Source organism: Lontra canadensis, unplaced genomic scaffold (genome assembly GCF_010015895.1).
Source record: "Lontra canadensis isolate GAN:19392208 unplaced genomic scaffold, GSC_riverotter_1.0 scaffold79, whole genome shotgun sequence".
Taxonomy (NCBI): Eukaryota; Metazoa; Chordata; class Mammalia; order Carnivora; family Mustelidae; genus Lontra; species Lontra canadensis.
The window spans coordinates 265,155-290,715 of record NW_022631073.1 but is presented as its reverse complement, the minus strand read 5'-3'; the positions used below and the strand labels follow the sequence as shown (position 1 = coordinate 290,715).

The following is a 25,561-nucleotide window of genomic DNA, read 5'->3' as shown; positions in this document are numbered from 1 at the left end:
ATGAGGAAGGAGATAAAAAGGCCTTTTATTATCAGTTCTATAAACCGTGGTGCTGGAAGTCTGGGCCAAGCTGTAGGGGAGGAAAAGCGGATGCGATAAGGCCTGGAGATCAGGTGATACTGTCACTGCTCACGGATCGGACGTCGTGTGTGTAGAAAATCCATGTGAACCTGTGGACCCGTGACCAAGACTGGAGGGAGAGTCCAGCAGGGTCCGTCCAAGGCTTTTAGGAGTCATTATATTTCTATGCAGCGGTGACAAAAAATTAGAAAATACGTTTTTGAAAGACTCCATTTAAACAGTATTGGAAATGTCAAACGCTCAGGAGCAGACTTAAGAGAAATGGGGGAATTCCACATGGAAAATCATGAAAGATCTCAGGCAAAACATCATTGACTAAGACGAAAGGAGACCCAACTTCCTTAATAAGTGGGGAACAAAACCGTCATGGATTTTGGAAGGTTCCGAGTTTAAACATGTCCTTTTCCCCCAAACTGTATCTGTAGGATGAATAAATGCCAGTGGACAGCCCAGCAGAATTTCTGTGTGTGTGAACTCGCCAAACATCGTAATTTTGGGGACAAGAACACGTGTGACATCTTGTCACAGAGCAAGAGGGGGACTCATCTGCAGGCGTCCAGCTTACACGGCTGTGTGGCACTGATGTTGGTGCACAAAGCCCCATGTGACACACACATGCATGGACCACGGACTTGTGACAGAGTTGCTGTGCAAAGCAGGGGCATGGCCACCTGTTGATAAACAGATGTCCACACGGAAAACAGGGCACCTAAGCCCTGCCTCCCAGCACACACAGAAATCTACTCCAGGTGGGTATGCCTCAGTTGGGAAGGCATCTTGAAAATAACACAGGAGAATATTTTCCTGGTCTGGGGGAGGGAAAGAGTTCCTCAAGATGAGAATTAAGTATCAACCATAAAAGGACTACATTAAAATTAAGAACTCCCACTTATCAAAACATAGCCTTCAAAAATGGACACAGAAAGCAAGAGTGGAGAAGATATTTGGAACATGTTGTGGCAAAGGACCTGAGGCTCACCCCGAAATGCTCAGGTCCTAACCCCCACTACTTGTGAGTGTAACCTTACTAGGAAACGGGGACTTTGCTGATGAGATCAAGTGAAGATGATGTCATACTGGATTACAGGGGCCCTAACCCAATGACTGGTGTCCTTACAGAAGGGGGAAATTTGGACACACACAGGGAGGTGGTCATGTCCAGAAGGAAGCAGGGTTGGAGGGAAGCATTCACAAGCGAAGGGATGCCTGGGGTTGCCGGAGCTGGGAGAGGCAGGAAGGATCCTTCCCTAGAGCCTCAAAGGGAACACAGCCCTTCCCAGCCCTTGATTTCCCGCTTCTTGCCTCCAGCGCCTGTCAAAGAAGAAATGTCCGTTGTTTTAAGCCACCCACTTGTGCTCGTGCATTACAGCCACCCAAGGAAGCCGGGACAGGCAGAAGCTGCCTGAAGTGTGTGAAGAACGGCTTGAGCTGATAAAGAGAAAGAGAGAGACCCTACCTGGAAAATGGACAGGGAAGGGTTTCAAATGTCCATGAATACTAAAAAGCTGCCCCCTCATTCGTCCATGAGGGAGACAAGTTAGAACCAGCTTAAGGAGATACACCAAAGCCCATCCAAGTCCAGGAGAGCTCAAGGAGCGAAGGATGCCATACAGGTGGTGTGGACCCACAGAACCCACATGTGTCCACTGTGACCAGCCCTCACTCCAGGCGGACACCCAGCAAAGAGACAGGGCACGCACGCACGTGGAGAGCAGCGCTGTTCCCGGAAGTACTCACCACCACGCAACATCCAGAGGAAAGCAAGTAAATGGATGGGGGCATTCCTACCCAGTGAAGGGTCATAGCTGCGGGCAGGCACAGCCCCAAAGCCCACCAGATGAGGCCAACAGAAGCCAGGCACAAAGGCAGGTTCAAGAACAAGCCATCTCTAACCATAACCTTTAGGAACCAATCACGGGCAATTAGGGACATGCACTCTGGGGGTCCAGAGGAATTCATTGCTTCTGAATCTGGAGAGTCTGGAGGGGGGGGAGCTTTGGGGGAGGGAGCAGCTTCCGGTAGAGGTGGGGATTTCTAGTCTCACTTGGATGGTGGATGACTGGGGAGCACTTACCTTCAATCATCAGGCTGCACATCTGTTTTATGTCCTCTTCTGAATAGTCATTGTATTTCACAACAAAAAGTGTTCCAAATGATTGAAACCAACAACCAAAGGACAGCAGGTTGGTGGCAGAGGCCCAGCTACCCCATACCCTCCCCCAGGATTTGGACCCTGACGTTCGCCTGAACAGAGAAAGTGAGCCCCTTGGCCACGGTGGCCTGATCGTCCCTCGACTACCTTCCTTGTGAGGACTCAAGGGCAGAGCCCCAGGGGCTGTGCTCCCCTCGCTGGCCACCGCCTGCACCCATCCTACAAAGACTGCTGTGCCTCTGAAGCCCCAAACTTCTGCCCCAAACACCTCTCCCTGTAGCAGCACCCCCCCACCCCAGCACAGGTACCCACCAGGCACAGAGGTGACCCAGCCTCTCACAACCCAGACGCCAGGACAAGCAGGGTGGGACTACAGGGTGGGGGCAGGGGAGCTCCCACCCAGAACAGAGAGATGCCCAGGATGGAGAGCGGGCACAGTGCTGGGCAGGGAGGTCAGGGCTGTGGAGGACGGGGGGTGGGGGGTAGCAGGAGCCGCACTGTGGGCCCTGCGAGATGCCGCCGGCTGGGCAAGAAGGGGCACCCCGTCGTGGGCTTTCCGCCACGGAGGAATGTCCCCTTAGGGCCCTGAGCTGGGGCCTTTCCTTGGATTTATGCGCCAGGCCCAGGGCCCTTACAGGTCAGCAAAGCGCCCCCAACTCCACTCCCTGGCTGGAGGACTTTCCCTGAGGAGAGTGGGGCTTGGCAGGGGAGCGGCCTGGGGAGGACTCACGGACGCCTCCGCACCTGGCCCGGACAGGCGGGCGATGGGTTATTCTTCACGCGGACCCCGCGACAAGGTCCCCTCTCGGTGAGGCAGAGACGGACACGGGGCCATTGGAGTACAAATATAAAGAGGTCGGGCTTTCCAGTGCGAGGAGGAAAAAGGCTCAGAAGCGCCGGCAAGGTGCCACGGAGGTGGGGACTGCAGGGAGGGGCGCGGGGGGGGGGGGCGGCAAGTGCCCAGGGCTGGAGGAGCTCCGCAGGGGCGGGAGGGGTGTGCCACTCCAGTGCGCGGGGGCCGGGGGCCTTCTGGCGGCAGTGCCCCCGCGGCTCACCAGTCCAGCCTGCCATTTGCAGGGCAGAGCGCGGAGGGGCAGAGCGCGTGACCGCCCCGCAGCCCCGCGGCCCCGCAGCTCCGCCAGTCTCGGGTTGGTGGCCACGCCCGCCTCGTACCAGGAGCTCCGCCTCTGGGGTCCTCTACGAGCCAAACCTAAGCTCCAACTCCTCCGACAAGGCGTGACGTCTATGTTACGTCACCGCGGGTTTCCATGGAAACGGAGCGGGGATGACACATCTTCATGAAGGAAAGGAGCCATTTGGGGCCTTCTGGACTCTGCGCGTCTGGTTCCAGGCCTCATGCCCCAAGCAGAATGCTGGGGAAGGGGCTGGGCTGCGTGTGCGACCCCCTCCCCCGAATTCATCTCCCTTGCTGAGTCATGGGGGCCGCCGGGGAGGCTGGCTGGGCTCATTCACACGACAGACACAGAGCTCCGTGGACTAGGGGTTCGCCCCCACTCCTCCCGCTGCCCCCCCGTCCGCCCTGCGCTGTAATAGTGTCTTCTCCAGCGGTTCATCTGCTCCCCACCCGCCGTGGACTCGTGGGTGGGGGCGGTGCATGCTCCTCTCCGACGTCTGGGGAGGGGGCACGGGACCGGTGGGGAGGCTGTGCGGACGGACCGACGCACGCATGGAGAGGCGGGACGAGGGCCCTTAGCTGAGCGCACTACAGAAACCCCGCGGCAGATCCGCGGTCGCGGACTCGCGTTCACCGCCCCCCTCATCTGCTGCGTCACGCAGAAGGGCGCGCGCCCGTGCGGAGGGGCGCGGGCTTGTGCGGTCTGGGCACGAGCGTCCCGCGCCTGTCGGGAGCGTGCATGTCACTGCGGAGCGCTGGGCACTGCGTGCTTTGCTGAAAGCCCGCGGAGCACACGCCTCCGCCCCCGCGCCCCTACACCGCCCCCCCGCCCCGCCCCAGCCGCAGCCCTGGGGCCGTCCTGGGTTCGGCTTTTGGTTCTAGGGTAGGTGAACTGCGAGCGCAGCCCAGGGAGGAGGGCTCCTGGGAGGAGAAGCGCGGGGCTGCCCCCAGCTTTGGCTTCCCACACACCAGCCACCTGTGGCCCCGCGTCCAGGGGCTGCGGCAGGTGGTTCTGGAGAAATATCCCTCTGCCTGCCTCCTGACCGCCACTCAGCCGCCCCCGCCACGGCCACCCCGCTGTCGGTGCCAGCAGAGCTTCTCCGTGATCTGGTTCCTCCGCCGCCTTGTGCCTCCGCGCCCCACCACCCACCCCACGCCACTCCCCCTGCCCCAGCTCTCTCCCACCCTCGGACAGAGCTGAACGGATTCTGGAACCGGCACCCCCTCCCCACCTCGGGGACGCCCACCTCCCAGTGGCTCTCTCAGACCGTGGCGGGCGTCCTGATGTTCAGCAGTCCGACCCCCCACCCCCGCGCGCCCGCCAAGCTGCCCCACTGTGCGGAGATCCGGGCAGTCGTCGGGTCTGTACAAGGCTGGATACCTACGGTTCTTCAGGAAGGTCCAGGCAGTGGATCACCCGGCGGAGGCCCCCAGATCGTCCGGGAGGCCTGGGGACAGGTTCCCCGCTCCCGTCAGCCGAGACCCCAAGGGAGGACCCCGGCTCGACCTGGCCGCCATTGGGTCAGCCGCAGTGACCCCCCCATCCCTGCATACGCATCTCGCACAGATGCACCGCACACGCACCTGTACACGTACCTCACACACCCGTGCACACTCCCCTGCACACACTCGGCCCCCCTTGCCCCCGCTCCACAAGGAGAAAGGTGGAAATGGCTCACAGGCGGCTCCAACGGGCAGCTGCTGCACGATGCGGTCGCAGGACGAGGATGCGGAGGAAGGATGCGGTTCCAGACGCTTCGCAGCCCAGCCGGGGCGGGGCGGGGGAGGGGCCGAGCCGAGACCGAGGCTGCTGTTGCTTGGGAGACGCGGGCGGAGGGACGGGAGCATTTGCGTCTGCCGCCACCGCTGCGCTCCCACTGCGTCCCCCCACTGGAGCTGTGCGGGGTGGGGTGGGCATAGCCTACCACGCACACATCACACACTCACACCACCTCACTGCAGGGGAGCGCACACCCTGGCCAGCCGAGCCTGGGCGGCTTCTCGGCCTGGAGGTATCTGGGCTGCCCCCACCCTCCACCCCCGACCTTGGTCAGGTGCTCAGACTTTCCTTCTTGCTCGCCTTGGTTTGGCCTTCACACCCTGGGAGGAAGGCCTCCTCCTCATGTCTCAGCGCCTGAAGCCCCTGGGCCGTCAGCTTTCCCAGGGCAAGCCTGTCCTTCTCTGGCACTGTTGTGCCTGAGCCCCTGCGCCGCGCCCCCTTAGAGAAGGTGCCGGGTAGGCATTTGTCCGGCCATGGAGTGTGGCGCTCCGCCTGGCTGGGGTCAGGCTCCACATCCCCGGCTCCCAGCCGGTGGAAGACAGCAAGGAAAACAGCATGTTACCAGCGACTGGCCCCTTCTGCTGCTGAATAAAATGTGAATAAAGCCACGGTCTGGCTGGGCCCCTTTTATCCACCGGTGGGCTCCTGGACAGTCTCCAGCTTTGTCTACAGTAGACGGTGTTGCTGGGAACGTTATACATGTGTTTGTGTGGACATTGGCCTCACTTCTCTGGGTAGGTACCTAAGAGTGGAATTGCTAGGCCAGATGGTAGCTTAGGTTGAATTTTTAAGAAAATGCTAAACTTTTCCCAAAGGGGCTGCACCATTTTACACTGGCACCGGAAACGTCTGAGGGTTCCACTCTCTCCACCTCCTGCTAATACTTGTTATTGTCTTTTTGCTAATAGCCAGATAGCCATCTGTGGTCGTCAGCTAGGGCCACCAGGACCGAATGCCACGGACTGGGTGCCTACACCATGGGTTCCCTGCAATGCTGGAGGCTTCAAGCCTGATACCAAGGGCAGGGCTGTTTCTTCCGAAGCTTCTCTTTTGGGCTTGTCTTCAGATGGCCGCCCCTCTGTGTGTGCCTGTTTTCATCTCCTCTTCTTCTTCTTCTTTTTTTTTTCCCAAGATTTTTATTTATTTGACAGACAGAGATCACAAGTAGGCAGAGAGGCAGGCAGAGAGAGAGGAGGAAGCAGGCTCCCCGCTGAGCAGAGAGCCCAATGCGGGGCTCCATCCCAGGACCCTGGGGTCATGACCTGAGCCGAAGGCAGAGGCTTTAACCCACTGAGCCACCCAGGCGCCCCCCTCATCTCCTCTTCTTAAAAGGACACTAATCAGAATGGATTTGGCCCACCCATATGACTTCATTTTTTTTTTTTTCCAAGTTCATTCATTTAAGTAATCTCTACACCCAAGCTGGGGCTTGAACTCAGGACTCTAAGGTCAAGAGCCGCATGTTCCCCTGACCGAGCCAGTCAGGTGCCCCCCAGAGGACCCCATTTTAACTTAATGATCTCTTTAAAGATCCCATTTCCAAATACAACCACATTCTAAGGTGCTGAAGATGAGAACTTCAACATAGAAATTTTGGGGGCAGCAATTCTGCCCTAACACTGACCCAGAAGGGCATGTAGTGATATCGCACTATGTTTTGAACCTGATTCTAATAACGAATTAGTTATTGATAACTAACGATATTAATAACTAATGAAGCTAGCTGAGCATCTCTTTATGGTTTTATTAGCCGCTTACATATTTTTGGTGAAATACCTGTTCAAATGTTCCGAATATTTTTCAGTCGGGTATTTTTGTCTTATTATTGAGTTGTAAGAACTCTTTATATATTCTGGATACAAGTCCTTTATCAAATAGATGATTCACAAACAGTGTCTCACAGTTCATGATGTGTCTTTTCACTGTCTCGGTGGTGTCTTCTGAAGTGCGGAACTTGGTCATTTTGATGAGGTCCAACATCCATTTTTTTCTTTTACGTACTGTGCTTTTGGTGTTGTATTTAAGAACTCTTTATCTAACCCAAAGTGATGAAAATTTTCTTGTTTATTTTCTTCCAGGGGTTTTATAATTTCAGCTTTTACATTTAAAAACGATGCATTTTTTTAAAAGAATGATGCATTTTGATTTTTTAAAAAAAATAGGCTCCACCCAGCATGGAGCCCAGTGTGGGGTTGAATTCACAACCCTGAGCTCAAGATCTGAGCTGAGATCAAGAGTCAGACACTGACCCCACAGAGGCCCGCAGCGTCCCACACATGTGTTTAGATCTGTAACTTCTCTCAGCGCTAGTCTTGTGCTTCTTTCATTAGATTTGTTCTTATTATTTCATTGTTTCCAGTGTTATTTTGAATCAACTTTTCCCATAATTTCAATAAAATTTTTCATTGCTAGTGTATAGAGACAACTGATTTTCGTACGTTGATCCTATATCCTGAGATCTTGATACTCGTTTATTTATTTTTAGTAATTTCTTTTTGGATTCCTCAGAACTTTCTAAATATGGGATCACATCCTCCTCAAATAAAGACGATTTTACTTTTCCATTCCAGTAGCGGTTTTCTTCTCTTGCCGCACTGCTTGGCATCGACTGTACGGCGCTGAAGAGCCGCGTCTTCATCTCCAACCCAGTCTTAGGGAGAAAGCTGTCCGTCCTACACTGAATTCACTTTGCTGTGGTGTCTTGTACATGCCTTCTCATCAGGCATGTTCCTAGAACAGTTCCTAGTTCCCAGCCTTTATTATAAGTGGGAACTGGACTTTGTCAGATTCCTTTTCTGCGTCTATTAAAATGCTCATGTGTTCTCTGTCCTTCATTTTTTTGGGGTCTCGATCCCAGGACCCTGAGATCATGACCTGAGCCAAAGGCAGAGGCTTAACCCACTGAGCCACCCAGGCGCCCCTCTGTCCTTCATTTTATCAGTGTAGTGCAACATAGTAATTCATTTTTGAATATTAAATCAATTTTGCCTTCCTAAAATAAATTCCTTTTTATGTGTTTTAGTATTTTATTAAGAGTTTGTTGTCAGTGTTCATGAGGAATACCAGTCTATGCTTTTCTTTTCCTCGTACTGTCTTTGCCTCTGCAGTCAGGGTGACACTGGCCTCCTAGGATATCCTCCTTGGACAATTTCTATCGATCCGTCTTTAAGAGCGGATCTAACTTAAAGATATTAAATGCTTAGATGTGTCTTTTACTGAACCCTCTAGTGAATTTTTAAGTTTTAGTGATTATGTTTTTTAATTCCAGAATTTCCATTTGATTCTTTAAAAAATTCTGTTTGTTGAAGTTACTTCAGACATTTCATTATCCTTCCCTTTAGTTCTTTACCGCGGGCTCCGCTCAGCTGTTGTTCCCAAAGCCCGACATCCAGGTTGGCTAAGGGACACTTTCCATTACCTGCGTCCCCCTAATTGTGATCACGCTTCTCTTGTTTCTTTGCCTGTCTTGTAATTTTCAGTTGAAAAATTCGTGTTTGAATTGTCTTGTCAAGGGAACAAGTGTGCCATGCTGATGCCACATGTCCATGGTGGGGAAATGGTGAGCCGGGGTGGGTGGGTGAGGGCTCTACTTTCTGCTAGATTTTTCTCTGTACCTCAATTTGCTCAAAAAATCGATTCTCTTCATTTAAAAAAAGAAACAAAAAACAAACTAGATCGTAGCCACTTTGGATTCTGGACTCTCCCCCAGGGTGATGGGGGTTCAGCGATTCCCTCAGACCGGATCTGCGCACTGTCCCCCTGTGCTGTGTGCACTGACCTCACGCGGTCACTTATCCTCCCTGGCTCTGCCGCCTGGCTTCCCGGGGGTCCCTCCTGTGCCGACACTGCTCAAGGCCGGGCTCGGTTTGTCTGGGGGGCTCTGCCCTGACTGACAGCTGGGAGCCCGCAGGTATGTTTAGGGCTGCCTCCCTGACGTGCCCCCACAAAGCCTCTGTGCCCACTGCCCTCCCGGAGGCTGCTGGCGCCCCCCCTTCTGACCCAAGGCTCAGCCGCCTGTTAGAGCGCCCACTTCCCAGCTGCACCTGGGCCTCAGGCCTCGGGCCTCGGTCATTCCGCCCTGCTGGAAGCCCTGTCCCTTGCCTGTGTCTGAGCAAACCCAGCTCCAGGAAGGGGACTGTGCCCCGAATGCCAGAGTGCAAAGGCAGCCCAGTCTGGGGTCCGGCGCCCCCGGGTTGCAGAGCTCAGGTCTGCAATTGTCAGAACACTTTGCAAGTGGGTGGTCAGAGGGAGGGGCCATGGGGCATGCAGGGTCCCGCATGGGTGCTGAGGTGGGAGGCACCGCTGCCTCGGATCCATCCTGTCATGGGTGTGGGCTGGGCCGTGGGTCCTGTCATGGGTGTGGGCTGGGCCGTGGGTCCTGTCATGGGTGTGGGCTGGGCCGTGGGTCCTCTCATGGGTGTGGGCTGGGCTGTGGGAGTGACGGTAGCTGGGGAGCGAGCTGGGTAGAACGAGTCGCCGGTGCATTTGGGATCCCTGGTCTCTGACCTCTGTCCGGACACACCCACACGGAGCCATAAAACCCCGAGGAGCCTGGGTGGGAGGAGCAGGGCCAGTGTCTGAGTCACTGTGTGCTTGGGTCTGGAACTACAGGTCCCCGAGAGCACCGTCTACACCGAGAAGGGGACTCCATCATGAGGAGGTAATGCCTGATGCCCCTGAAGCCAGACCCCCCAGCCCCTGGGGCACCTCCTTCCTGGCTCAGGCTGGCTGCAGGGGAGGGAGTCAGCGGGGAGGTGGGCAGGAGGGGTGGCTCTCTGTCCTCGGTCCAGTGTCTGGCTGCGGTACCCAGGGCTGCCAGAGCTCTCCATCCGGAGCTACCAGTGACTGTGGCCCCTCTGTGGTCTGCATCCGGGCACCAGCTTTGAGGGCCACCCCTGTGCCCCCCATGAGAAAGAGAGAGCCTAGCTGTCCTTGGGGTCCCTTGGCCCAGCAAGGAATCTCTCCTTGTGTGGGAGGGAGGAGGCACCAGGTCTGTGACTGCCGGAAAGAAAGGGTTGGGTCAAGAGAGGAGGCTGGAGGCTGTCAGGGGCTGAGGGCAGGGGTCAGATGGTCCCCTGAGGGAACACCACCCAGGAAGCAGGGGTCCCCTCTTTCCTTCATCCCATGGGGGTCCCCTTCCCTCCTCCTCTAGCCAGGGCTCTCCCCTTGTCCTCCAGTTCTGGGGCTTCCCCTTGGAATCCTGGTGTGAACCAGAGGCCATACCTCCCTTATAGAGAAGTGGGTCACTGGGTGGCCTGGGGGCCTTGGGAGCCCTTTGGAACCCAGAGCTGTCCTCCTGGAGAGAGGACTATAGGGGGCCCACAGCCAGGATCCCAGGTCTCTGGACCTAGCAGCGTCCTCTCCCATGAGGTGCTTTCCCTGGCTGAGCTGGACAGAATGGTGGTAGTGTGGAGTCCAGACACGTAGGCACGGGTCCATGGGTCAGCCCCTGCCGGCATGGGAGCCGGCCTCTATCTGGGAGCTGGTGCTCTGGAGAGGCAGGGCAGCTGAATGAGACCAGGCCCACGACCCGAAGTCGAGAGCACGCCCCTGCCCTTTGGCTCCCATGGTGTCTACAGGAACCCTCATCCTGAAGTGCTGAGCCACTTGGAGAAGAGGCAAAGGTCTTTGTGGGACTGGAATCTGTGGCTGTGGGGCGAGGGGACAGCTTGTGGGAAGTCTTGATCTGAGGCTCCTGCTGACCCCCGGGGCTCCCTGGGGCCCCCTGGCCCCTCCCAGCCCTGCCCAGCCTGCCACCCTGCCAGCTGCAGAGACAGAAAGAAACCTTCCCCGGAGAGCCAGGAAGAGCCCTGTGTGCCCAGACTGCTAAAAGATAAACAGAGGCATATGAAAATGTTGAGTTCATTTGAGCAAAATTGGTTAAAATCGGGCATCCCACCCAGCAGATAGGAGGCCCTCGGAGGTGCTGCATGTGGAATTACAGGCAGGAGGGGGTGGGACGGGGACGTCACAGCAGGAAAACGCAGGTGGGTCACGGGACGGCAACTTTTCTTTAGGGGACGGACGCAGGGGCCTGTGGGACAGGTGACCCACCCAGGGCTGACCGGGCCGCTTCCACCTTGCTGCTCTAAGGATCCAGTTCTGGGTTCGGGTTGGTGACCTGGGGCTCGGGGTGAGCGATTCCATTTTGGGAGTGTTGTCTTGTTTTTTAACGAGACACATACACATTGTCACACACGCACACCGTATGCATCACGAACACACACCATGCACACGCGCACACACGCACATGTACACATGTGCACACATGCGTGCGGACACACACGCACGCACACAGGCGCAGAGACACGCACAGACATGCATACACACACACACACATCAGGTGCCCGTCCGTCTCCCATCCTCCCCTCTCCTGTCTTGGATGAGGCGTCCAGGACCTTTACAGCTGGGTCCATCCTTCTCCTGTGCTATGTTTCTGTGTCACCTCCCTTTGGCCATGGCCCCTCAGACTCCATGCCTGGGGCTTGGTCTTTGGGCCCTCTCCCCTGTTGGCCATCCTGGCTACCCTAGGGGTCAAGTTGAATGTGTCTGGAAAGAGCACCCCATCCTGCCCGCCTCCTCCTGGGCTTCCTGCGCGGGCACCAGCACCCCTGTCCAGCCGCAGCTCTGAGATGAGTAAGGGGCTGTCTGGCCCTGAGGGCGCCGTGTGCACAGCTTCCGGCTGCCACGGACACAGAGCGCTCTGAGATCTTGCCCCGGGTCCTGGCCTGTCAGCACTCAGCCTAAGGTGCTGGGAGCCCTCACTGCTCTGTGCCCCAGGGGGCGTGTGCCCGTGTGCAGCTGCCAGCCCGGATGCCGGGAGCTGGGGTGGTGCACGGCCCATCACGTCCACCTGGCGGCCCGAGCTTGCAGTGGAGGGTCTGTCAAGAGTGCTGGGTGCAGTGGGCAGTGGCGCCTGCTCTGAGGGGCCCCGGGAGCAAGTGTGGGCCTGTGGCGGTCCCACCCCTATGCCTGTGTGTCCTTGGTCTGTGGGATGGAGACACGATGAAACCACCCGTGGACCTGGCCCCAGGCCTCCCTGGCTGGGACCCAAGCTGCCAGCACGCTGGGCTGCCCACCCAGGTGTCCTGTCCGGAGGCTGATGAGCAGGGGCAGCCCTGGCCTGCCCCTCACTCTCCCTTATGGTCCCCTCAGGCTCCTCCTGGTCACTGGCCTGCTGGCTCTGCTGCGGGGGGGAGGCAGGCCCAGCTTCCCTGCCCCAGGTATGTGTGCTCCTCCGCGAGCCCCGCCCCACCGGCCTGGAAAGTGAAGAAAGGGCACCCAGGGCAGCAGGTGGCCCTGTGGGCACCAGGGAGGGCCTCAGGCTGAGCGGGAGTGGCCCCTGTCACAGCCGCCTGCTGGTCCAGGTGGGGGAGGGGCCCTTGATGACACTCGTGTGCCCTGTGTGTCTGAGCACCTTCTCGTCCTCGTGCATGCCGCTCAGGTGTGACCTGTGCACGTAACTGGTGTCAGGCTGTGTCTCCCCAGCCCTCTTCCCACCCACCCCGCCTTGGGTCCAGACCACTCAGACTTGCACACCTGGGAGGGTAGGGAAGGGGAAGGCCCACCCCCTCGGGCAACAGACAGCGACCCTTCCCCGAGGGTCATGTTCGACTCACTGCCCTGTGCTCCCCTGGCTCCACAGAGGGCTGGACTCAGAGGAACTGGCCCTCCTTCCTCAGGCCATCAGCCAGGGAGGGGTGGGCAGATGCAGCCCCAGGGGTGGCCCTGTCTCTCCTGGAACCAGAGGGCCTCAATCCTGCCCCCAGAGGGTGGAGTGGAGTCAGCAAGTATGGTGGGGGGGGGGGCTTGGAGCCATCTCTCTGCAGGTGTTCTCTGACCATGGACCCCACACCTGGGACCTCCCTCTTCCAGGTCCTCATCAAGACCAAAGGCCAAGTCGGGGGTCCTGAGCGGGACACAAAAGAGTGAGTGTCCCCCGCAGCCCTTGCCACATTCCCCTGCTGTTGCCCCTTCTGGGAACCCTCTAGGCTAAGGGCGTTTGTGAATGGGGGGAGGCCCTGCCCAGCAGCTTCAGGGAGGGGGCACTGCTCCGACCAGCATGGGATCCTGTGGGATCTGTCAGAGACCTACAAGGGGGGGGGGGTGCTCCAGAATGATCCCCTAGCTCTCCTAGCAGCCTCCAGGATGGCTACCCAACCCCCACGCCCACGCCCAGGGTTATAGTTACCCACAGAGGCACTTTTTAAAAAAATATATATTTTATCTATTTGACACAGAGAGATCACAAGTAGGCAGAGAGGCAGGAAAAAATAGAGGGGGGAAGCAGGCTCCCCACCGAGCAGAGGGCCCGATGCAGGGATCGTTCCCAGGACCCTGAGATCATGACCTGAGCCAACGGCAGAAGTTTAACCCACTGAGCCACCCAGGCACCCCCCACAGAGGCGCTTCTAAGCCATGCCCCTTTCCCTGCACTCCCATGAGGCAACCCCGGCTGGCTTCTCCCCCAGGGCCACGCCAGGCCAGGCCAGGCCAGAGGACAGACAGCCACTCCTCAGCCTGCACAGGCCTGGCCTCTGGGACAGGAGGGAGCTCTTGCCCAAGTTTTCCAGGTCTCCATGACGCAGGGCTGGGCCAAGATGTTTTCTCAGGGGACACCCTTAGGACGCCACCCAAGGGACTCTCCGACCTTCCTGGGCCCCTATAGCTCAGGGATGCGGCGGAGCGGGGGCGGTTGCCTGGCTGGCGGGTCTGGGTTTCGTGGAGGGTGCCTGGCCATAGCTCTTGGGTGGTGGAGGGGTCAGTAGTGCTTGTCCGGGGGTCCCCCAGGGCCGCTGGCAAAGGACGGAACAGAGCCACCAAGGACGCTGGTGGGGAGCAACCTCCCACTAGGGTCTCCTGCCCAGCGCCTCGAGGCTGCTCAGAAGGTGGTGGGCGCCCTCACTGGCGTGGCTCCTGGCTCCTCCTCCTGCACAGGTAGGCCTGACCCAGCTCTGCTCGCAGGGCCTGGGACGCCCGTGTGGTGGACATTCTGAAAATGGACAACCAGCTCCTGGGGCTGCTAGCGGCACCAAACCTTGCCACGGCCACGTGGGAGAAACGGCAAGGTCAGGTGGGCACCAGGTGAAGGGGGGCAAGGTCACAGCAGCGGAGCCCCCGTGGAGTTGACTTCCCTCCAGAGGGAAACCTCGCCTCCATCCCATCTCCTTGTCCTTAGGCACCAAGACCCAGGCAGGGACTGAGGACACCCTGGGCCATGTTCCAAGCCCCAGCTGGGATCCTGAGCTGGACCGTGATGGCCTGTACCACCCAGCGCCCGAGGAGGCCAGGGAGGCCCAGGATGAGGCAGGGCTCTGGCCCTGGGCACTGTCACTTCCCCAGGCGCTTCAAGGGCCAGAGGAGGACCGAGACCATATCTACCACCCCAGGGAGGATTCTGGGGAGCCCTGACCCCTCCCCAACTGGAAAAATAAATCTCGTAGGGGTGGAGACCACATGTGTCTTCAGCAACAGTGACCATGGTCCTAGCCTGCTCTGTCAGGGACAAGGAAAGGCCTGTGTCCTCCTCGTGCCACAGGCTTGTCTCCAAACACCAAGAGCCTCCAAAGCTCCCTCAACTCAGCGCCCCTGCTCCTGGGATGATCGGCTCCCCTCAGGCCTCCTCCCTGGATGGTGGGATGGGGCCCGGGGCATGGCAGAGGTCAGTGGTTGGGACCAGTCAGCTCCCCACAGATGGGCCCTAAAAAGACAGCAGGAGGGTGCATCACTGGGTGCTCAGGTGCACAGGGGCTCAGGTTGGGGGGTGGTGCAGGACTCAGGCCCAGGCTCCTGGTCCTCCCCATTCTCTGGGTGCTTGTCCAGTGCTGTTTGAGGGGCCGGACCCCAGGGCACGGCCCAACCTTGCGGCTGCAGGCACAGGCTCACTGGGGCTATTTGACGCACTGAACGTGTGTTGAGTACGCGTGCAAAGGCAGTCAGGGTTTCTGTGTGGCGATCACGCCTCTGCCTCAAGAGGGAAGCCTGGAGTGCCTCCCACACCCCGGCCTGAGCCCCTCCACTGGTTAGGACGAACAGAGCTCCAGGCAGAGGCCATCCAGGGCTCGATTTTGAGGCATGCGGCTGCTCCGGGGACTGCGGGCTTGTCTGAGGTGCCCTGGAATTCCGTGTCCTGTCGTGGGTCCCCTCTGAGCACTTGGATGGCAGTCCACGCCCCAAGGCTCTCCCTAGTGGCTCATGTGCTCACCACCTGGCACTGTGCCAGCAGACCAGGTCATCTTCACGTCACCGCAGAAGGGACCCCAGACTGGACCGTGACCTGTCCGTGGTCCTGCCCTAAAGCAGCATGATGGGCCCCAGCCTCCTCACTGTGCACCTAGCACCAGCTCTTGCCCCAGATCCGGGGAGCCAGGTGCCTGGGGAGGCCCCAGACTGCATCCCGCATGGCACGCGCGGGGGTTAGCAGGCCCGTAGGTCATTCCCCCTGCCCCGTCAGGTCAAGGGTGGCCACCTCTGAGCAATTTGGGGGTGCCCAGCTCAGATCCAAGGTCAGTGGCGGCCTTGGGCCTGGGCAGACCAGGGTGGCTTGTAGCCCAGTCTCTCTCTGGAGCCAGGACTTCCCAGGGGCATTTCCTCCAGCCCGAGGGTGCAGCCACAAGGCTGAGAGTGCCTGGGGAGGCGGGGTGAGCTGGGGCTTCGGGGGTGGGCCGTTGAGGTGTGAGAGCCTTGTGAGCAGGATGACACTGGCAGTGGCCAGAGGCTCTCCCGTGTAGACAATATCCAAAGGCATTTGACTGTACACTTGGAATGTGTGCAGCTTATTATAGGTCAGTTAAGTCTCAATAAAGCTGTTTAAAGCAAGGCCTTTGTGTGGCTAGAGGTGGCCGTGGGGTCAGGGGTCTGAGGTTAAGCCCTTGCAATGACTGGGCCCGGCCAGGCTGAGACCTGGACCCCCAGCCCAGGGGGCCTGCCTGCCCCCCAGTTTCTCTGTGACATCTGGGACACCAGCCCCAGGCTCTGAGGGGCCTAGAGGCCCAGGCGCCCCGCACACCAGCTTCTGCACAGCAGCTGCATGGCTACAGGAAGGCCTGGAGGGGAGTGAGAGCGTTTGGGGAGACCCTGGGGTCCAGAGCAGTGATGGCAGGCTACCCCCACCTTGAGTCCCAGCCCAAGCCTCATGCCGAAGCCATCACAGCCTCCCTTCCGCGTGCTGCCTTCAGGCAGTCTGGCCCTCTGCCTGCTGGCCACGCAAGAGATGCAAGGGACGTCCTCCTGTCCTTCACCTCCCCACCCCCACCAGCCCATTTCCCAGAACAGCTCGGGCTCCTGTGTATTCAATAGGCACTCAACCACTGGAGAGCGGGAACAGATGACTGATCCCCACTCTCCCCAGCACCCAGAATGACCCCTGCCCACCACCCCCAGCTCTGGGGCTGACTGCAGACCCCCCACTCAGGGCCCCTGGGCAGCTGCTCTGCTCACCCCCAGGCTCTCGCAGTGCAGTCGTGGCCGCCCAGCCCAGCCCTCCGTGGGGTCTCCTCACAAGAGGACCTCTACTCCTGTGAGCTCTTGTCCTGAACCCAGGGACCTGCCTCGGACCTTAGGGAGGAGAGAGGCCTTCCTTCCTCCCTGAGGATGCATGGGGGTGGGAGGCCCTCTGAGGAGCCAGTGGCCTCCCTCGTGTTCGGCACTGAACAAGTCTTTATGAGGACGGGGCTGTTGTTGAAACCTCTGACTTCAGAGACGAGTCACCACACTCCACATCATTATCGTAAATTGGGTGAGTCCCAGTCCCCCTCAGCAGCACCTCCCCCTACACCCCAAAGACTGGCCTGGCCCCCCGGGGTCCCCAGTTGGGGGCGGTCTGGGCTGAGCAGGACAGGGCCGGTTTGTCCGTGGTCTGGCCCAGAGATGCAGATTCCTCTCTGGGCCCAGGGGTCTTCGCCAGGCCTAGATCAGTGCCTCGGGGGCCAACACCCCCTTCTTGAGGATGAGGTTTCCATAAAGGGCCGTCTCCCTGCGTAAGGAGCTGAGCTGAGCACCAAGCTGGGTCCCCGGCTCTGCCACCCATCCCGCCCACTTCCATCCCACCCACTAGGCAAGTCCAGGGACCAGTCCTCAGGTGAATCCTGACAGTCCTATTCCCAGTGGGGGCCGGGGCTGAGCATGGGGACAGGGAGTGGCCCTGGGACCCAGACCCAGACAGTCCCAGCCAAAGCTACCCTGACCAGCAGGACCAAAGGGACCCCAGGTACTCGGCCGGAACTCACCCAGTTGCTACAACAGCAAAAGCCTTTTTGGCTCGCTCATAAAACTCAAACCTCTCTATCTTCGCCAGGGTGCTCTGGAAGGCAAAACGGCATGGTGGAGGGGCCTTGCTCAGAAAGCCTCAGGGCCCAAGCAGGCGCCAGGGGCATGAGGAGACATGCCGCTCTGAGCTCCACGACTGGCTCTCCTGGCTGGGGTCCCAAGGATGCTCAGCCTCTGAGCTGTGAGGACTGGGCAGGCAGGGACACAGGGGGCTGTGGTGGCCAGCTGCCTGGGGCCCTGTGTCTCTCGGAGTTGGTCTAAGGGCAGGAGGGCCCCTGCCCAGGACAGGAGTCCCAGCAGCCTGTCCTCAATGGGTCCTGCCCAAGACGTGTCGGTGGGAGGTCCTGGGAGGAGAGGTTCATCCTTCCACAATGCAGGGGTGACACACAGCATTAGGCCAGGCTTCCGGCCATAAGACAGGGGCCAGGGGTGCCTCACTTGCCCCTGGCTCCGCTCACACAGGCTGGGGTGGGTGACGCACCCCAGGCCACGACAGGGTCCCTGACCTGAGAGGTGAGAGGCTGGGGGCTGGGAACAGCCACACCCCCAGGGTCACTTTTCTGTGGAGGGTGAGCACGTGAGCCACAACTGTAGGGGGGGCGGTTTGGGGCCCTGTCTGTTACTCCCGCCGGCCTCCGCAGAGGTGCAGAGGGTCCCCGAGAGCCCCCTGGGTGGGGCTGCAGCCTCACCACGCAGCCAGCCTCCAGGAGGATGGACTCGTAGCTCTTCCACACCGGGGTCTGAAGGCCGATCTTCCTGTCACCGGGCACCAGCTCCATGACAGCAGCCTAGGGAGAGGGGGCTCAGCTCTGTGGCCTATATACCCAGCAGCCCTGGTCCCAGCTTCCCCTCCCACTGGATGACAGTTCAGGGGTCCTCTGAGGTCTGATCTCAGAAGAAACCAAGGCCCAGAGCAGGGAGGGGCGACATGGCCACAGGCACTCACCGGGCTCTCTACGTAGGTGTCCAGTGGCAGCAGCTTCAGCACAACCTCCAGGAGCTGTGGAATGCCCAGGCCTAGGGTGGAGTGCCAGCTTCAGACGGGAGCCCTGTCCCACCCAGCCACCGACAGTGCCGCCTGCCCTCCGGGCCTGTCCACGCCCTGGACCTCACCAAGCTGGCCAGCTAGGATGGCCTCGGGCCCAGGACAGGGCGGGGGATGCAGGCCCCTGCTGCCCGCCTGGTGACACTTACTGGAGTCGCACTGGCATCTCCCTGCTACAGCACCTGTGACCATCCTGGCCCTGGGCTCCCCCTGCCCTCCAGTCCGTACTTCATAGGCCACTGGTGGTGACCTCCCTACTCATCCACCAGGAGGGGCACCCGGGCCACTTCCCTGACCCCAGCACCCCCCGATGGCCCCTGGGTGGCCACCTTTCTCCTGTGATGAGGATAGTGGGGTCTGGGAAGAGGCTGTTCTGTCCCAGGCTGCCCCAGGCTGCCCACTGGTTTCCGAGGTCCTTGTCATCCTGTGGAGCTGGTTTCTTATTGTTAAAGGGACTTGTGCTGGTTGCACGGAACGGGAAAATATGGGGCTGGGGACAAGACAAAAATCGGCTGTCATCTTATTAGCCTGCAGCTGGGAAACTCTGCTGTCCTGAGTGCATTTTCTTCTGCTGTGTTCTCTGCTCTTCTCCGTCGTTAGACTTGTCTGCGTAGCTGGCCTTCACTCCTCATCACTTGTTTCCACTAACTCGCAGGGCGTGTGGGACACTCAGAAGCTTGGCCACTCCTTACCTTCAAGCATTCTGGCCTTTCCCATGGCCCACCTTGTCCTGTCCTCCTTGGAGAGGAGAGCGTGCTGGGTCCTCTGGCCCATGGTGTAAACCCAGGCATGGCTGGCTCATCTCCTCAGCAGAGGGTGGAAGCCAAGGTCACTGGGTCTGGAGTCAGCAGCCCATTGAACGGGCCTCAGACCACTGGCCCCCTGTCCAGAAGGGCTGGTTTACCCTACATCTCACATCTTTGTGCCTTAGTGGCCTCGATTTTGCGGGGAGAGTTGTGTCCCCTCAGAGCATTGCTGAGGGTGGGGGGACAGCCAAGCCCAGGGCCAGCCCAGGTGGGACAGGACAGGGCAGGATGCTGGTGTCCTCACACCCCCTGCTCTTGGTACTAACTGCTACTACCATCACCTCGAGGCCCTGGCTCCAGGACCCTCCGAGTCACGCCTTCCACCCACCCCTGAGGGTCAGAGGGTCCCAGAGACAGAGCATGTGGGCACCCGGAGCCTGCGAGGTCAGTACTGGGATTTCTATAGCAGAGTAAAAGCTGAACACCTGACGGGCTGTGGGGAGCAGGGATGCATCAGTGCTCAGCCAGTCAACAAGCCACTGGGCCTCAGTTTCCCCACTTGCAAGAAGCTACCAAGAGGTGCCTGAGATGGGGCAGGAGGCCCAGGGTCACTTCTGGGGGCCTCCCTGGGTCACCGGTGGGTGCTGGGGCGTAAGTGGGGATGGGGGCACAGGGCAACACTTGGGGAGCGTAGAGCTGGGAGCACTGCGTCTCCAGCCTAACCCCTCCCTGCTGGGGCGGTGGCTCACCGTCAGCTCGGATCTCCTCCGGCCCACACCTGCATATGGAAGCGGTGGGGAAGTTCACGTCTGCGAAAACTGAACAGCCAGGCAACCCGGTCAGACATGCCTTGGTGGGTCCGCGTGGTGGGCACAGACCTCGGGGCGCCTGTCGCACACGGCAGACCACGCCCACTGCCCTCCCCGACCCCTCTTGTCAGAGGTGGGGGCGGGGAGAGGAAGCTTCCTAGAGCAGGAGAAGCTGCAGGTGCTGAGGACTAGGGCAGAACTCGGGAACCCCGCCCCGTTCCACCCCCTGGGGCACCGCCCGTGCAGCCCCCGCCCGAGGTCCAGGGCTCCAGGAAAGGCAAACCGCCAGAGAAAGAGGTGTGGCCCCTTGGGGTCGTCTGGGAGGGGGTCTGGAGAACGAGCAGCGCACTGGGCCTGAGGCCGCAGCTGGGAACTTGGCCCCGGGGCCCCAGAAAGCCGGGCTGGGGGAGGGGCCGGACCAGCCGGACTCGGCGCAGCCTGGACCAAGGGCCACCGTCCTCGTGACCGCCTGGGGCCGACCAAGGTCTGGGCAGGGGCTTGGCCACCAACCAACATGGCCCCAGTTTCCTAAAGAATGTGGGTGGTGGGTGGGGTAGGGGCAGTCCTACTGGGAAGTGGGACGGGGCGGCCAAACCAAGGCCTCCACCCCAGGACCAGGCTCTTCCCGGGCTTGGGGAGTCGTCGCCCCCCGGCTGGGGGCACAGTCTGGGTCGCGACCCCTGCAGGGCCTGGGGTGGCGGGGGTCCCGCGCGCGCCTCGCCCAAGGGTGGGGGTCCCGAGGCCCTGTCCCCGCCCCTCACCGATCTCGTCGCCGTGCCCCATCCGCGCCAGGGCGTAGAGCAGCTCAGGGGACAGCAGCGCCGGAACGCCCTTTAGCACCACCATGATCTCCGGGTCTGGAGCGGAGGGGCGTGGCCTCGACGGAAGGGGCGTGGCCTCGACGGAAGGGGCGTGGCAGGAGTGGGGGCAGGAGGTGGGGGCAGGAGCTGGCGGTGGGGAGGGTCTCCTCGCTCCAGCCCATGGGCGGGACGCACCGAGGACTGCGGCTCGCGCGTTCGGACCGGGGGCGGCGGCGACACCCGGCCCACCCCGCAGGCGTCTTCCGGGGCCTCAGGTCCCTCGCCTGGTCCCAGACCCGAGCTCTCCGCTGCCGCCTCTCGCGGCCTCCCCATCACCCTTCAGTTACGCCCCCAGGCCTCGCTGACCCCCACCCCAACTCCCACCCCAGCCCTCTGGGTCCCTGGAGGAGCCGGTGGCCAGTCCTGTCCGACTTCTTCACCAACATTCCTCGCAAGGACAGCCACGGGCCTGCCCTGGAGGGAACACTGGAGGGCAGGCAGGAGCTGCCTCTGGGCCAAGCTGGTATGCGGGGAGCACCTTACTGTGGGGTCTCCACCTTGTCTCCCAGGCGCCAACCTGCTGACCCCCTCACCTGAGTGGGGTGCGGTGTTCCATCCCAGGACAGCAGTGACCTGACCTCTTCTTCCCCCCAGGGCCCCAGCTTGCCTGTCCTCCTCAGGACTGGACCTTCCCACCCCCCACCCCACCAAGATGGGGTGTCCAGATTGGGGGTGGGGTGGGGGTTGGGTCCACAGCGCGTTCCCTTGAACAGAGGGAGCACTTTGCCTTCAGCTGGCCAGAGTCTCCCACCTGCTGGACCCTTGTCCCTGGAGACCTGGGATCTGGGATGCTGGGACCACTAACCATACCGTGCCGTCTTGTCCACCGTGTCACCACTTCCCTGCTGGAAGATGCTCACCTCCCCAGAGGTGCACCCCACAGGCTGTCTGTGTCCAGGGCCAGACCCTGGTTGACTGTGGAGCGGGCTGTTTTCCAAAAATGGTGGCAACACTCCATCTGCCATCCTGGAGGGCCATGGGCACAGTTCCACTGCGAGATGGTTCTCTTCCCTTCTCTTGAACCAGGCGGACCTTTGTAATTGCTCCAACCAAAAGAATGTACTGGAAAGGGTGCTTCTGAGGATAGGGCATAAAAGGCAGTACAGCTTCCTCCTGATTCTCTCATCAGGATGCTTGTCCAGGGAGTCCAGACATGGTATTGGCAGGAAGCCTAGGGCACACAGAGAGCCTCCCTGTGGATATTCTGGCCCTTAGCCCCAGCTAGGCCCAGCGGAGGCAGCACCAACCAACAGACGAGTGACTGGTCAGAAGGTTCCAACTCAGTGAGGTGAAGACAGGCTGACCCATTGGCACCCATACAGACTGTGAGAACAGCTAGGACTGCTGTCTTGAGCTACTGAGTTCAGGAGCAATTCTGCAGACATGCTGACGGATCCCGGAGTCTCCTGGGCCCTGCCAACATGGACACCAAAAGCCCTGCCAGCACTGTCCTCGGCTTTCGATCTTAGTTGCTCTCTTCCAATCCCTCTCCCACACTCAGGCTGGAGGGCAGAGGGCGGTGCAGCTGCCCACATGTGTGCTGGCCTGCTTATCAGCCTGCTTACAGACCCACCACCAAACCTCATTGTTCACCCCACAGATGGGACCCTCTTCAGCTCCAGTGGGCCCTGGCCTCAGCTCATGGGGCTGCCGGGTACACTGGCCCAGCAGGAGACAGTCCAACCCAGAGCCAAGGCCAGGCTCCCTCCCTGTGGAGCCCCACCTTCTTCCACTTCATTCCCAAATAGACTCAGGGTTGTGTGGTCAGTGTTTTGTCACAGCCTCCAGCCCTTTGGTGACAGGAAATGCTGGGAGGCCAGGCCACTCCTGGGAAGGCTTTGTACACGAAAAACAACAAAACTACAGCAAAAACCTGAAGAAGGTAGAGATGTCTCTGTGTTTTACTGCTGGGTCCTGGGAGTCCGACTGGCCAAGAGAGTCCATTGGAAAGCAGCCCGGCATCCAGCGGGGCCAGGAATGCAGGGCCCTGGGCTGGCCCCGCTGGGCAGAGTAGAGTCAGGAGCTGGCCAGGGGATGGGGAGGGGGAAGGGCAACCAGCCTGCAAGGGGGCCACCCAAGTGGCACAGGTGAGAAGCTAAGGTTTCCCCTTTAAAAACAAATCAAAATCCCAAACAACATGGGGCCAGAGGTCCATAAACTCAGAGGGGGTGGGAGCCTCGCTGTGGGGTTTGTGGGCCCCGGGGTTGTCCTGCGTAGGGCAGTCAGCAACCTAACCCGGAGCCCCCATGCCAGGTCCAGGCTGAGGGGTGGGCTCCTCTCCCTGCCCAGCTCCGGAGCCAGACCTCTGAGGCACACAGAATCTTTTGTATGGATTCAGGGTTTAACCATTTCCTGGCTTCTGGCTGAGCATGGGTAAGGCAAGGGTATGAAGGCCAGTATTGCATGGGCCCATCAAAACTAGCTCCGCAGAACTCTGGGGCTCCGTCGCGCAATCAAATGATAGAGGCCACTTCCCGAGGCACGTGAAAAATGAAGGCCACCTTTCAGGTCCTCCTTTGGCACTGGAATCCAGGATATGCTGTATGTCACCCGGCACAAACCCCTGGGTATGCCTTCAACCTTTTTTCTTTTTTTTTTAATATTTGTTATTTATTTGAGACAGAGAGACAGCAAGCATGAGTGGAGGAAGAGGGAGAAGGAGGCTCCCCGCTGAGCAGGGGCCTCGATCCCACGACCCTGAGATCATGACCTGAGCCAAAGGCAGACGCTTACCCCACTGAGCCCCCAGGAACCCCGCATTCAGCTTTAATCAATGGGTATTTCCACACCTGCCACCAGGAAGAACGCCCAGCCTCCTGACAACCTACGCACAGGGAGAGCCCAAACCATGCCACCCAGATCCCCTTGTACCTACTTCCATAATAAGTGTCACACAGTTCAAGACCCTGAGGGTTATGTGCGAAGAATGACACGAGAGCATGTAGTTGAAGGTGTTCAGAGAGCCAGAGCTTTGCAGAAGATGATTTCAGTTCTTTCTCAAGTGCAGGTGCATTCAGCTCAGTTCCTGGGGGCTGGGGAGGGTACACGGTTGGGGCCCCACCCCAGCCCTGTGATCTCCGCTGCGTTCCGGTCACTGGACTACTTGGTGTACCTTCCTGCAGGACAGAGTGGGCGGGATCACTAACAGGAGCTCCCAGGGCACCACTGAGCTCAGGGACAGCGGGCTCTCCCGGGAGGCGCAGCCCCCGCAGCAGCCAGGTCCGGGTCTTACTGTGGGGTCCTTGCTTAGACAGAGCCCTGGGTTCTCCCTGAGAGCTGGGGTCATCGCCACAGAGCAGAAGATGGGGTGAGGGACGGGGGTCCCATGGCAGTCGGCCTTGCCCCTCACGCGGGCCCATCAGTTGGCCCCCACCTGTCCTGTCTGCACCAGCGCCAAGAGCCGGGTGGGACCCCTGGTGCCCAGAGGCTGCCGGCAGGGATGCACATGGCCTGACCTCCCCTTAGAGGGTCTGAGGATGCTCTGAGGATGGGGCCCCACTCTGGTACAGCGACAGCCCCTGCACCCATGAAGCCCTCCCAAGCAGGAGGATGTTCTCTGACCCGTGCTCCAGACTTTTGTTCCATGGCCTGGAGAGACGGAGGGTTGAGAGCACTGTGCGGCAGTGTTTGCTGAGGCGGATGGGGCTTCCTGGAACTCGCCCCCCCCCCCCCCGCCCCGGTCACCCCGTGCCCTGGGAGGTGGGATCAGGGGATGCAGCTGGCCCATCAGAGTCTGAAGCCAGTGGAGTTAATTCTGTCCCCACAGCAAACAGCACTCAGTGTCACAGCCGTGAGCACAGCTCTGCTGGGTACCGGGAACCAGCGGATGCCTCGGAGACCACGCGTTCCAGGTCCTCCCATAGCTCTGATCCAGCTCTGGGCACGTGATTTAAGCAAACACCTGAGGGTTGGATGCAAGCCGTTCCCCATCATTCCTGGAGACTTGGCCAGCTTGGCACCGAGAAGCACCAGGGTAGGGGTCCTGCTGACGGCCACTGATGGGACAGAGCGGGCAGGTCCCCACCGCGGGTGGCCCTGTCTCGCAGCAGGCTCACTTCTCCAAATCTTACAGACATGTCTGCACCTCGGTGCAAGGATTCACACGTAGAATGGCCACTGCCGGGTCATCAGCAACAGTGCCGGTAACAAGAAACTGGATGCAGCCTAAATGTCCCAACACCACGGGAATAAATAAATAAAGGATGTTCCTGTGCCCTAATGTACTTCTGGGCCATCGAGTGGCATGCTCACAGGGGCAATGCTGAGCAATGGAAAGCAAGCTGGATGGCCTGTCGGTAGCGCTGAATTCCCGGATACAGAGGGCACGCCGGGCTTGTGGGGGGCCGAGGGTTAGCGTGTGATGGGGACAGTTTCTCTGGGGACGAAGCAGCGCGGAGACAGATGGTGGGGATGGCTGTGGTGCCGCTAAGCTGGACATTTAAAGACCATTAAGACAGTAAGCTTTATGTTTCAGACTTCACCACGATTGACGGGTTGGTGGGCAAACAGAGGATGGTGCACTTGTGGGCCCGGAGCAGAAGGTAACGGGTCAGCGCACTGTGCAGAGGTGTGGACGCACAATCCCTTTCTGTAAGAAAGCAGCTTTCCCTTGTGTGTCTGCATGTGTGCACAGAAGCATCTAGAAAGCTACACCCCTGTTAACGACGGTTAACCTGGGAGCGTGCC

The 25,561-nt window shown here is 59.6% G+C and overlaps 2 protein-coding genes across 3 annotated transcripts; one reads left to right on the top strand and one right to left on the bottom strand.

The window, feature by feature from the left end:
* The first annotated feature begins 9,682 nt into the window (after positions 1-9,682).
* Positions 9,683-14,683, top strand: PRAP1 (proline rich acidic protein 1). 2 transcript variants are annotated; one of them, XR_004385525.1, is made up of 5 exons: positions 9,683-9,808; positions 12,304-12,371; positions 13,024-13,076; positions 14,113-14,216; positions 14,327-14,683. XR_004385525.1 is itself a non-coding variant. In XM_032882046.1 (2 exons), the coding sequence occupies exons 1-2, from the start codon at positions 14,147-14,149 to the stop codon at positions 14,557-14,559; spliced, it is 303 nt and encodes a 100-aa protein (XP_032737937.1). In that variant the 5' UTR covers positions 14,058-14,146; the 3' UTR covers positions 14,560-14,683. The 2 variants fall into 2 exon arrangements, 1 of the variants encoding a protein (XP_032737937.1); XM_032882046.1 differs by lacking the exons at positions 9,683-9,808; positions 12,304-12,371; positions 13,024-13,076 and having other exon boundaries at positions 14,058-14,216.
* A 2,127-nt stretch (positions 14,684-16,810) lies between these two features.
* Positions 16,811-20,887, bottom strand: FUOM (fucose mutarotase). The gene is made up of 6 exons (XM_032882044.1): positions 20,777-20,887; positions 19,956-20,024; positions 18,362-18,432; positions 18,105-18,203; positions 17,376-17,449; positions 16,811-17,122 (listed from the first exon to the last, which is right to left on the bottom strand). The coding sequence occupies exons 1-6, from the start codon at positions 20,859-20,861 to the stop codon at positions 17,056-17,058; spliced, it is 465 nt and encodes a 154-aa protein (XP_032737935.1). The 5' UTR covers positions 20,862-20,887; the 3' UTR covers positions 16,811-17,055.
* Between the last annotated feature and the right edge of the window lie 4,674 nt (positions 20,888-25,561).